Source organism: Kogia breviceps, chromosome 13 (assembly GCF_026419965.1).
Source record: "Kogia breviceps isolate mKogBre1 chromosome 13, mKogBre1 haplotype 1, whole genome shotgun sequence".
Classification (NCBI taxonomy): domain Eukaryota; kingdom Metazoa; phylum Chordata; class Mammalia; order Artiodactyla; family Physeteridae; genus Kogia; species Kogia breviceps.
The window spans coordinates 75430070-75443772 of NC_081322.1; the positions used below are offsets into that span (position 1 = coordinate 75430070).

The 13703-nt window shown below is 43.6% G+C and overlaps 1 protein-coding gene across 2 annotated transcripts in view; it reads left to right on the forward strand.

The window, feature by feature from the left end:
- Positions 1-13703, forward strand: part of UST (uronyl 2-sulfotransferase) — a 284549-nt gene that overhangs the window by 167495 nt on the left and 103351 nt on the right. For both annotated transcript variants that reach the window (XM_067010993.1, XM_059083482.2), the window contains exon 4: positions 5388-5467. In XM_067010993.1, the coding sequence (XP_066867094.1) occupies positions 5388-5467 (80 nt within the window). The remainder of the gene's footprint in view (positions 1-5387; positions 5468-13703) is intronic.

A 13703-nucleotide genomic window follows, 5' to 3' on the forward strand; every position in this document is an offset into this window, starting at 1 on the left:
CCTCTGAGGTTAAAGGACCAAGGAGTTATCCTCTGAGCTACTCCTTATTTGGCTTTGCTGTGTGAAAACATGCTCTTCTTTCATTTAAGATTTGTGCAAAATTATAGGGCATCTGGTTCTTCACGAGTGACGCAAGAATTCAGATCAGAGTAGGGTCAATACTCTGCCATTTACCGCTGACGAGCATTTCCCAAAGAAGTCTTTTACTAACCAGCTGTGTTTGTAGAACTGCAGTATAAAGGTTTTCTGCTCTATCATCTCAGGCAGTTAGGTTGACAGCGAAAGATTAAAAGCTACTGCCTGGCATATCCTCTGCATTATAAGTTCTGTTTGATTCTTGCCTCTTTTTTTGTTTTTTCTTTTTTTCTTGCCTCTTTTTTTAAACTTCAATTCTGTCACATTTTCAGATGTGCTGTGATTTAACTTCTGCCTTTAGATCCATTCCGTTACATAGTTCTTTTTCTTTCTTTCTTTCTTTTTTTTTTTTAGTATTTTAAATTCACTCCTGGCTTGTTATAATATACTGTTTTCCTACCTAGAACTTTAAAAAATATTCTCTCTGATATTTTAATGCTTTTTTAAAACATTATTTTTAATGCATTTCCACCTGTTAGAACTTTCTTTTAATTTTTCAGCCCATCACATAAAAGGTAGAAAAGTCATATCCCCGTAAACCCTCTTTAGGCTCCAGAGTTGTTTTGCTAACTGACCCCTTCCTCCCATTTTAACAGGTTATGTATAGATTGAAAAGCAGTGGGGATGATAAGGAGATTGTAGCTTAGTGATATAAGTAGCAGAATTTTTGGTGTCAGACAGACTTGGATTTGAATCCTGGCTCCAACTTTTTCTAGTGGTGAGACCGTAAGCAATCTATGTAGCCTTTTCTGTGCCTCAGTTTCTTAACCTGTAAACCCTGGATAATAATACTGAGCTCACGGAGTCGTCTGAAGATGAAATGACGGTATGTGTATAAACAGCATCTCGATACAGTGCATAGCCTGGGAACCACTCAGAAAATGAGTTTGTTTGGTGTTGTTACATCCTAGATGTTGTAGCAGTAAAACTGTTAACTCCACGTGACACCACGGTAATGAAGGCACAGATCTGCCCCAGAAAGGCTGAATTCATTGCCTTAGTGCTAATTGTGTCTTCAGTGAACTGTATATTTCTTAACTCCAAAAAAATTTTTCTAAAGAGCATACTTCGTTGCATAAACAATTATGGGTATGTCTTCTCTGTAGGCACCTGGGCTTGGCTTTCTGGGGGAGAAATAAAACCTGACCACAACCCTCAAGGAGCTTTCAAGCTGGTTCAAAGCCAGCACTCAGACTCAGCTATAATGTAACGTAAACAGATCATGTCCTGGAAAATTCTCAAAGTGCTGTGGGAAGTTAAAGAAGGCAATGTCATCTCTACCCAAAGATGTTCGAAACCAAACCCATTTTCCCTCACTTCTGGAGCCGGATTACTTCCTCCTGCAGTGTTCCCCGTCTCCACCAATGGGTGCCACCGCATGTTCAGATCCCAGCCGGGACTCTGAGAAGGAGGCTCTGTTGACCACACCCTCTCCTCCCCTTTTGCTCCCAGCTGCCACAAGGCCCAGCAGATTCTCCCTCCTTAATGTACCCAAATCTCTCCATTTATTTTCACTTCCATGCTCTTCATTTCGCGGTTCTGAAACTGTTAAGCCGTAGACTCTCCTGGTGGGCTTGTTAAAATGCAGATTGATGGGCCCCACCTCCAGAGTTTCTCCTAATTCCATAGGTGTGGAACGAGGCCTGAGGCTCTGCATTCTTGTTGGACACGTGTCCAGTTGACGCTGATGCTGCGGGTGTGGGACCCACCCTGAGAAGTGATGCGTTCATGACCTCATCATTTCCCGTTGGGATTACTGCCGTCTTCCCAGCTAAGCTTTGTGCCTCTCTAATCCTTACCCTCTTCTTCACATTCTCCACCTGACCTTAGATCTGAGAGAAAAAAAAAAAAAAAAAAAATCCTTTCTGGCTGTGGACTGCCCAGAGGATAAATGTCAAAATCCCTCATGTGCCCTGCAAGACCCTCAATTACCCAGCTCCTACCTTCCTCTCTAGTTATCTACTGCCTTGCTGATCCCACGCCTGACCTCCTGGCAGTTCTAATATCCATGTCATTTTTGTGTTTTGTCCTTGGCATCCACTGTTCACTCTGTCTGCCATGCTGCGAGTCCCTTTCTTCACTTGTTAACTCCTATGGGTCCTTGCAAACCACTTAGAAACACCTCCGTGGGGAAACGTCACCTCTCCACCTGCAAGCAGGGACAGGTGCCTCACCTCCGTGCCTTCTACCCCACGGTGATTATCACATGATGGTCCCTGCCTGCTCATCCACGTCTCCCCCCAAGACTCTGAGCTTCCTGAAAGCAAGAACCAAATCTTTTATCTCTATAGCCACAACCCGGAGTGGCACATCGCCTGACAGAGTTGGAAATCAACGGATGGTGAATGAAAGGAGACATCCAGGAAGGCTACTGGGAGGAGGCGAGCATTTTAGCCAGATGTAAAAGTGATTCGGATTTGGACATGCAGAGAGAAGAGGAAGAACATTCTATAAGAAGAATCTTGAGCCTGACCTTGGACATCAGTCTTGGACATGGTGTGAGGAAGGAATACGGAGGAGTCTAGTTTGGCTGGCCACAGGATGTGGGATCTTGAGAGCCAGCTGAGGGAGATAGTAAAGACATAATTAACGTGACTCAGCAAGGGATTGAATATGGGAGTTCAGGAAAGACCCAGATGAAATGTGTGCATATGGAGAGTACCGTTGACTGGAAAAGGAGTAAAGATGGGCGAAGAGCAAGAGTGGGGTTTTGGCCCGGGTAGATTTGAGAGCATCATTAGGACACGTTCCACTATCTTGTCTTTTTATGTGTCTCCCCACTGGTCTTATTCAGTTTTTGATGTCCAGGGCTTAGTAAGCACCCAGTAAATGCCGAATGAATGAATGCAGTGGATTTAAAATAAAGGCCAGCAGTGGTCCTGCATGAGCCAAGGAAAAGGAGACTTAGTTTCTTTGATAATGTTAGCTAGTGCCATTGCCGCCCATGCAGGTAAGAGTCGAGCGAGAGAAAAGGCAGGCTGCTGGCGGCAATGGGAAGACCAAGAGGGAACTCAGGTGATGACCAGCGGGGCTCAGGAGATAGTCGCTTGTCGCTAGACATGGGGAAAGTTAGCGTTTGTGAAGACCATCACACGATACCGTGAACCTGAGGTCCTATGGCACTTCATGTGGGTTTTCCTATTTGGTGTGTGGGTCAGATGCATGAGAGCTGAGATGTACTCTCTGACTTCCCTGTACTCATGCAATAAATGCAAGCCTTAGTAACCTTTCTTCTTTGTTTAAAGACATGTCTCGAATGAGTTATGCATTGTCACTGCTAATCCATTTTTCCTCGTGAAATAGACAGCTTTATGACTATTATGACACTGTTTTCATAATCTAACCACTACCGTTCTTCCATTAAATGTAACACATTGACATGTGTTTAGAGAATGTAATATAATGTTGAATATGTGAAAGAAACGGGTTTTCTTCTGACCTGTTTTTCCAGTCTTGTGCAACGCTAGGGTTCTTTCTCATATTATTCTTATGTGTGCAGAGAAATATCTGAAGAAAAATCATCTAAAGCTTAAAGCATTAAATGGTCTTTATATTAAACATCTACACAGTTATGCTTCTAAGCAGACATCCTCAGAGACCAGTTAACTTTGGCTGCGGTTGTGCTTCCGAATCGGTGATACTACTGGTAGATCAACAGAAATCAAAATTTACAGTATGAAGGAAACCGAAAGTTTTATTACCGAAAACAAGCGCTGGGGCATGCAGGGGGGATGTAGAGGGTAAACAGTAGATAAAAAGGCAGGATTCAATTTCCTTTTACGCTCAAGCCTGGGGACAGGCAGACCATTATTTACCCGAGCCTGCCACTGACGAACAGAAGCACTGGTTATGAACTGCAAGTCATTTACTTTTTTTTTTTTCCCCCCCCCGGGTGCGGGCCTCTCACTGTTGTGGCCTCTCCCTTTGCGGAGCACAGGCTCCGGACGCGCAGGCTCAGCGGCCATGGCTCACGGGCCCAGCCGCTCCGCGGCACGTGCGATCCTCCCGGACCGGGGCACGAACCCGCGCCCCCCGCATCGGCAGGCGGATCCCCAACCACTGCGCCACCAGGGAAGCCCAAGTCATTTACTTTTAAAATTCAATTTCATTTCTTCACACAGTCGTTGTGAGCACGAATATCTAATGAAAGGGTTTAGGCAACGATGTCCTCATGTAACGATCTGTAAGTCATGCACTAGTTGGAATTAATTCATTTAAGAAATATTCATTGGGCATTTCCGTGTATGTCAGCCCTGAGCTGGTCAGGAGGGAACAAGGCAGACCAGGTTTCCTCTCATGCTTGAGACAAACCTGGAGTTCCAGACTCTGATTTTTTTATTGTTATTGCTATTATAGTTTACACATGAATGACCGTTTTTGTTTCCAGTTTTCAACTTGAACTATTTTATAAAATGTGAAGTGCTGCTCTTCTGATGTCTATCCGAAGTAGCAATTTTCAATGGGCTTCTTAAAAATTCCAGTGTGTCAGCTTTGATGGGGCAAATTAGAAAATCTAAGGAAAGTGGAATTCAGGAAGTCAGGGAGTCATAAGAATGCTTGGAATTTCTAACAGATTTTACTAAACATTTTCTGTATCATGACATGTTCCAGAAGACCGTAACTGTTAGTTTATATAAATTGAAACTACTTTTTGCCTTGCTGATAACTGCAAATAAATAATTCAGATGACCACCCACCCAAAAACCGAGACTTTGTGTGTGTGTTTGGGGTGTGTGTGGGGGGGGAGGATTGTGTGTTTCCTATGAAATACTTGCTTTGTAAATTTTATAATCAAAGAGAAAAATAATGAAATATTGCCTCATTTTATTCCCACTTTTCAATTCTGCAGAACTAGTTTCAAATACTTCTGTATTTCCCAGTAAGATCATTATAGAAATGTAAAATAATAACCTTTGTCTTGATTTGACTTTAAAGGAGGGGATTAAAGGCATTTTCTTAATTGCATTTCGGTACAGCAACAGGCTGACTTCTCCAGCTAAAATTACTTAACCTGTAACTTTGTGTCCATGGTGGCAATCCACTAAATTATGTACAGGACTATACACTGGGATAGCTGTGTTTTATTTAGTAAGAAGCCTTATGTAAAGTTCATAAATGTTGCACAAAACACAGCTGTTTGGCACTGGTCCAAGAGGTAATAAGGATAAAAAGAGTAGAGGAGATAACCTTTAGCTTAATATATCTTGGTAGATTAGATCCTATATATGCTAATTTTGTACTTTTTTTAATAGATGGAACTGATTAAAAATATAAGTACTGCCGAACAGCCCTATTTATTCACTCGACATGTTCATTTCCTCAACTTCTCAAGGTAAGATATTTTCCAGTTTAATGATTCTTTCATTTCTTTTCAGTACTTAGTCTCCTTCTAACAGTTACTTTAAAATCTACCTTCATTTCCAAGGTAGTGTAATTGCCCTTCAAAAGGCATTTTTAATCCATTTATTTTTGCTGTAGAGGGATCAAAATTTGAAATATGTGGACAGAAGTTCATTTCTTTCTAGAATACGAATCTTAAATCTTGTGGAAACTTGAAATTATTTTTAATGAGAAGCCGTTTGACCCGATAGTTCTCTCTCTAAAAAAAAATAAAAATAAAAATAAAAAATTAGGTTTTGTATTGAAACAAAATAGGCAAGAGATGGATATTTTAGCAGACATATTTCATTGCACATTTTTATACAATTTGAACTCGCACGGGACTCTGGCACTAACTTAGTGGTGGAATTATGTGTGTTTTACAGGGTCCAAAATGTTAGGACCAGCCTCTCTACCTTTTTGATACTCCATTTGATTACTCTAAGCCTTGCGTGTTTGATGCTGGTGGGTATTCTAGAAATCTACATTTTTCTTCAGCTGCAGGGACCTTTTGATAATAATGCAAATCTTCGAATTTATGTGTTTAGACCCTTGACCTGTCAAGTTGCTAACTGCAAGTTCTGGGCAAGTTCCTCTCTCCCCCCGGAATCCGTTAGCACAGGTTGCCTTGTCACTGTGCTAGGAGTTCTCAGATTCCTCCTCGCAGGCTGGCCTGTCTGAGCTCACAGTCGGTTTGGGCTGACAGAGCACTGGGTCTAGGGGCAGATCTGCTGACCAGCCCGGGACCCTGGGCCTCCCTCATCAGCCATCTGACCGGCACTTCCCTCACTGCTTTTCCCGCGGGGATAACGGGACCTCATAGGCCCACAGGAGAGTCCTGCTAGCTGTGCGGACCTAATGGCCCTGAGGGCGGGGCCACCAGGGAGGCCTGAGTTTGCACTGGGCGGGCAGTTTGGCTGCCCTGCCCTAGGATGCCTAACAGTCTGCCGGGGTGGGAGAAGGTTTTAGCCTTCAAAGCACTTTCCTGCTGTGCAGCAGGCCCTGTGCAAATGAAGTGCAAAGAGAATGAGATTCAGCAAAGCAAGTTATTAAGCAGCAAAGAGGAGTTGCTGCCTTAGCTTTGAAAGCAAGTTTCCTCTGAAGTTTCCCCAGCCTGTCTGATACCCAGAGTCCCCTCGGGTGGTGAACAGGTGAGGAGGACACCTGCAGATTATCCTCAGAGGCCCAGGGCTACAGCGTCCAGGAGAGCTGAGCGGGTCTCCAACCACATTTCTAAAGTGGCTTGTCACTGGACTGTTTGGGGTACCTGCTCTGCCTCTCACTTCCAGTGGGCCAAGAACATATAATTAGACATAATTAGATAACAAGGACTGGGGTAGCTATTTCGGGCCTTGTGTTTTATGGCTCGTAGACGGCAGAGCACGGACCCTCTGACCCCTTGCTTCGCTCCTGCGCTTCCTTCCCTCCTTCCTTCTTTCTGCGTCACCCCTGAGGTCCTCAAACCTCATTCATTTCTTCTTCTTCTTCTTCTTTTTAAACTTTTTATTGGAGTACAGTTGATTTACAATGTTGTGTTAGTTTCAGGTGTACAGCAAAGTGAATCAGTTATACATATATCCACTCTTTTTTTAGACTCTTTTCCCATATAGGTCATTATAGAGTATTGAGTTGAGTTCCCCATGCTGTACAGTAGGTCCTTATTAGTTATCTGTTTAATATATAATAGTGTGTATATGTCAGTCCCAATCTCCCAATTTACCCCTCCCCCCGGCCCCTTACTCCCTGGGAACCATAAGTTTGTCAAACCTCATTCATTTACTCCTCTTGCTTCAAGGGCAAATCTTTACAACCAAAACAAATTGCAACACAGCTAATTTTAATCAGGATAGTATAGCACTCTAATGACAAGCCAACACCAATATCTTAATTGGATCAGCAGAGCTGGGCACAGCCTGGTGACCGTATTTTATCATGGCCTACGCTACCAAGAGTTTAATCTTGATTGATTTAGTTCTGAAAGAAAAAAAAATGATAAAGAACGTCCAGAAGACACCGCATTTCAGGAAGCAGTGTCAACCTGGCTGTCAGGACCTCTGGGTGTCAGACCTTCCTGCTGACCATAGGCTTGGCGAAGTTTAACCTTTGGAGGGGAGAGGGTCTCCATTTTCCCATCTATAAAATAGGGACAGTTCCTGCCCACCCCTGGTTTGTAGGGATGCTATAAACATGTGAAGGAAAGCCTTTCAAGTTCTTGGAGAGAAGGATATTATGTGTATTCCAAGTGGCATTTAAAAGGCATTTCTGTAGAAGCCTCAGTCTGAGCCCCCAGTTTGGCTCCTGTCCCAGTGCAGCCTGGCAGTGTCTCTAATGTAACGCCTTGAGGACAGGGCCCTGATCTTGCTGGGTTCTCCTCCCTCGATTCCATTTTGTTTAGTTAAATACATACATATTGACGACCCTCTATCTCTGGACCCTGTGCTAGGACTGGGGCTTCTGCAATGAACAAGAAATGCTGTCCATGCCTTCAGGGAACTGTAAGTTCTTCGTCCATTAAGGAAGAAGCAGCAAGAAAACACGATGAGCTTTAGGAGAAAGACTCAGCGGGTGTCCCCTAGGCGAAGTGGGAGGGCAGGACCCTCCCTGCTGGAGCAGGAGCCATTGCTGCTGGGCTGTGAGGGATGGTCCAGCTTTAGACAAACGAAGGGGAAGGGCACTGCGGCCCAGGAACCAGCCTGAGCAAAAACGGAACAAAGAGAAGGATGGAAAGGAATCCCGGAAATGGGAGCACAGCAGGAGTGGAATGGTAGTGAAGAGTTTTAAGCAGGAAAAAGTAGAGATTGGCCTGATCAGCTCGAAAAAACTCATGCTGACTATGGGTTCAATCTCATTTTCTCTTCCCATCCCACACGCACAAGGCCCGGGGCCTCAGCTACGAGACCTCCATAAGCATAAACAGAATGACACATGGAATTTTAATACATTACAAGACTATCACACTCATTGAACATGGGAATTTAAGCCATCAGCCTTTCTTTTTCAAGGGAATAGCTTTATTTAAGGGAAATATCTTGGGTACAAATGGCAAACTGTGGGCATACAAGGAAAGCCCCCAAATGCACAATTAATAGAGAAAAACAACTATGTTGGGACTTGTTTAGAGGGATTTCTCATACTTTTAAAGCTGAGGTCTGTATTTTGAATTATAAGGCATAGAGATAATTAAGCTGCTCTTAAGACACCTGCCCTGATCTTTGCTGACACGCATTGTTTCAAGATAATGAGGTTATTAAGAGAAGAATTGACTCTTCAACCTAATATTCTGTATTGATGCTTTATGTCTAAGTTTTCTTACATTCTTGACATGCAGCAAAACACTTGCTGGGAAGCGGAATGTAAGAATGAAAGTCTAACCTCCTTCCCAACACCTTCTTTTGTACATTTATGTTCTGGACTCTTGAAGTGTACGGCATTATACCAAAATGAATCGCCCCTTATTTCTTTTTCTCCATTAAGTATGGCATTCTTGTCTGGAAGTTAGATACTCTGAGTGATGTAAAATTCTTTCTTGTGAGTTTTTGGTGAATCAATAAGTTTCATTTATTCATAACCTAGGCATCTTGTTCTGTCCCATTTTTTCTCTTTTTTTTTTTTTAGACCTAGAAGGAACAATTTCACCATATCCACTTTTATTAATTCAACCAAAGAAAACGGTACTATCAGACCAAAATAGTGCTTTTGTAGTTGCCTTGGGGAAGGCTTCCTGCCAGAGGAGATAAAAACGAGGAGGTCAGCAGAAACCTCAGATCAATTTGGGTTCGTGAGGTTTTCCACTGCTCTTTCACATGTTTTTTTTTTTTTTTTTTTTTTTTTTTTTTTTTTTTGCGATATGCGGGCCTCTCACTGTTGTGGCCTCTCCCGTTGCGGAGCACAGGCTCCGGACGCGCAGGCTCAGCGGCCATGGCTCACGGGCTTAGTTGCTCCGCGGCACGTGGGATCTTCCCGGACCAGGGCACGAACCCGTGTCCCCTGCATCGGCAGGCGGATTCTCAACCACTGCGCCACCAGGGAAGCCCTCACATGGTTTTTGAGCTACCTGAAAGTTCAGGCCAGACAAATGTTTTTCACCTGGTCTACCTGGAGAAGTGAGTCAAAATTACCTCGGCCTAGAAGACGCTACTCTTTGTGGTAATGTTTAAGTAGGATGTTTAATATTTTTGTGCGCTGGTTTCGTGTGTCTGTTCCCAGTTGTTGAAGTCACCTAAAGAATTAGAACTTTTGAAAAAGTTCAGCTTCCGAACATCATCTCTTTAAGTGTGTCTTAGATCATCAAGACTGTGACAGACAATTCATTTGTCTTCCCCCCTCCTGCCCCGTTTTGTTTTCTAAGATTATTTTTCAGGAGGTGGGGGGAAGTACTTTTTTTCCAAATCTACAACTCCCCTCGACCCCCAACTTGGGTCTTGCAGGGAAAGCACTGTGAAGGTTTGTGTCAGAGCGCAATGCTATGAAAATAGCCCAAGCGAATTATAGATATCAATACGCTAACTGATCTCAAACTACCACTACTCTTAACCTTTTTCCGTGTCTCTTCCTTTCTCACCCATGACCCCCTTACCCGTCTTTGTGTCCATTTCTCTTTCCTTATTTGTCTCTGATGGTGGCTCTAATGCCAAAACTAACTTGCAAAAGCAAAACATTTAAAAATCAGTCAATCGCTGCAGAAGTAAGTAGGGTGTGATGTGCAAGGACACGATGTGAGTTTTGGACACTTTCTTTCTTCCCTTGAAGGGAGGTCTTAGTTACTGATGTGAACAAAGTCTGCCCTCTGATGGCATCATTTAACAAAACAAATCCGATCTCGCTAATTCCATAATTCAAACGGGTTTCCACATCTTATTTCTAAATGATGACTTTGTTTTCATTCTCATTAGCAAAGTCATCCATTTTAATTGTGTCCTGCAAATCTTTTGTAACAGTGGCAGACGCCTCAAGCTCTGAAGAGAGCGTCAAAATAAAACTGATATGAGCGCTGATTGAATGCTATCTTTACGTGCTTAGAGCCCAGAAGTTTGATTTTCAGAAGGAGAGTCTCTGCTCTCGGTTTATCCTGTGAAGACATGGCTGGACTCATCTTCTGAAAGTGGCGCTCTCCGCCTCCCTTTTCTCTTTTCCCTCCACAGCAGGTGGCCTCTGCTGCCCCGTGAGCCCACACTCGTGGCTGGCCCGTCAGGGGGTAGTATGATCTGGACTTACGCTGAGCCCCTCTCCCTGCGCACCACGAAGGGCTTCCTCCTTGTCCTCTATTTGCTTCCATCAAGTCGTCTTCCTCTCCCAGCAGGAACCTTCACTCCAGGGTCCCAGCCGCCCCACCCTCACTCAGCAGAAGCCCCCACCTCTCTTCCCTCAGGACACTCAGGGAGCAGAGAGTAGCTCAGCCTCTGCTTGCATTTCGTGATGGGAGGCTCTGTCCTGGGCACCAAGGACCAAAGTGTCCACTGAATAAGGTCGTGAGGATGGAGGGCGGCCCTTCCACCCCATTGCAGCAAACGAATCTTCCCCCTCCTCCGCCTGCAGGCAGCATCTCATGCTGCCCCCCCAAACAACTATATCCTTTTCCACGGTGGCCTTTCTCTCACTTCAGAGTGTCTCCTTCCTCACTGCCAGGGATCAAAGCGTGGGCCACTAGCCTTGGGACACTCTTCCTTTTCTGATGTGGGTGACAGCACAGGAATAACCTCTACTTTTAGGCCAGAAGTGAAAAATACAGATATACTTTCAGTAGAATGGAAATTGCCAGGGGTAAAGAGGAAGGAGGGGAACGAGATTTATTGTTTACTGGGCACAGAATTTCAGTTGGGGTTGATGAGAAGATTCTGGAGTCGGATGGTGATGATGTTTGCACAACAGTGTGAATGTACTTGATGCCACTGAACTGTGCCCTTAAAAATGGCGGAGAGGGTAAATTTTATGTTATGTGTATTTTAGCACCAGTAAAAATTATATATATATATATATATATATATATGTATACTTTCAAAAGCTGCTTGCACCCATAGAAAACTCTACTGTAGCAGGACAAAATAGTCTTAACTCTCTAGAATAATTTTTTTTTCACTTTCATGCTTTATTGAAAATAAAATATGAATCAAAGACAGGTATTGGTAAGCAGGTTATGTCTCTAAAGAGTTACTTTTAGTTCAGAGCAGAATGTTGTCCCATCTCCTGTGATACAAATCCTTTGCGGACCAATGCATCTGGTATGAAACTCAAGCAAGGAAATATGACAGAACTTTACTCCCTCCCGTGCCTATAAATCTCATGTGTAAACATGATTTACTGATACTGCTACTAAACTTTTTCAGTCTTTACTTGCCCATTTCCCCCCCACCCCCCTTAAATATAAAATTTGAAACATTTCCTTCAAGTCTGATGGCCTTCAGTGCAATCTGCTATATTTGACATAAGGCATTTGGGGACAGTCACTTTTGAATGGTTTTCTGCCTTGCGGAGGAGTCATGTAAGGCCATATAGTTTTGGCCTTAAGTCTTGTTATTTAATACATGCAATAATGGACCAGGAAGAATATCATCAGCAATCTGATGAAAGTGTACCTAAAATTCTTTCCCAAGTGTTTTGTGTAGCTACTGGGAGGTGACTAGTGTTGATTGAAGGTTTGATCCATGGAGGTAGCTGTGTGGGAATTGTGAAGAAAATCCTCAGAATGAGATATTCAGGAATGCACGGGGGAAGTGAGAACCATGCAGTTATTATTTCTAGAGAATTATGTCCTGCTTTGGACCTTCATCTTCTCATCAAAAAACCAAAAACAGAATACGGTAAATTTGCAGAGGGTCAAAAGGAGAGACCCACAGGGGTAATTAAAGAGTTGGTAAATATGACCTATGAACAGATATCAGTGAAATTGGAAATACCTGCTATTTTAGGATGCCTGGAAAGAGCTCGAAATATGCATTGGTTATTGTGGTGACCGAGGACAAAGAGGGGGTGTTGTTAAGTGAAAGACAAAATATGACCTGACTCTCCTACTCTCCAGTGTATGCAAAGCACAGAACCTCTCATCAGCTGTGGTCGGCTCAGGTTTTCTAAAAACTTGATAAAGATGAAATTAGAGCTATAGATTATAAAATTAAGGGAAATGAATCTCAAGACAAATGCTAAAGGGATTTCAAAAAGAAACACATGCAAGAAAACATTAAAGGAGCTGAGAAGGCTGAAAGTTGTAAAAGCATCTGAAGAGGAGCTGATCCTTTGTGTCGAGTGGATCAAACCAAAGGAAATATGCACAAAAGGAAGATTAGGAATTTTGGTCGAGAGCGTAACAAGGACGCCTCAACAGATGGGCTTCACAGGGAGGCTGTGGAATCTCCTCTCAAGGGTTTTAAAAGAATAAGACAGAGTGTTGTGCTGCCTGGGAAGGCGGGGAAGGGGCGGGGGAAACAGTCAGTTCAGTTGACCCAGAGACCTTGCAAGGGTGACCTGGACTTCTGGCCAGAATTTTAAAATTACTGAGAGAAGACAGACTGATCCTGAGAGAGGATGGGATGAGGGTGGGACATTTGTTTCCCTTCTCAAGCCCAGGGACACATGGGTGGCGTCTCGCCCCTTTTGTGTGACTGACATGTCACCCCAGGTTTTGCCAGTTTGGGAAGGAGCTGTGTGTCCTAGAAAAAGGATGAGGGTTGGTGGTCTGAAACCACGGTTACTCTCATTTTCTGGAAAGGGAAAGATATGTATCAGATACCTCTCTCACAGTTAGAAATTTCTAGAGAGGCTATTACAGTATCTGATACTATTTGACAAGAAATTCCTACATTGTCTAAAACTTCTTCTGGAAATCTTGCATTGGGTCACAATATGCAAACAGGGGCAGGTCACCCCGGCTCGACAAGCCTTGTCATTCTTCTCATCTACAGCCTTCAGTGGAAGGTGGCTGTGACGAGGCGGAGAAAGCCCTCTCGTAGTGGGCAGTGGTGCATATGGACTCACAGCCCCGGGCGGTTCTGCTAATTAGCGATAATAGTCATTCTTCACGTGACCATGGAAGCACAGTTGAGGTTTTTAATAGCATGTTGCAACTTGAGGGTTGAATTGCATCCACATCTGGTATGCAGGCTTTGTCTTTCTAATCCCTAACCCTATTACTTTAGCTGCTGTTTATCATAGGTATGAAACCCAATTTAATTAAAAAGAGGAAGACACCTCCAGGA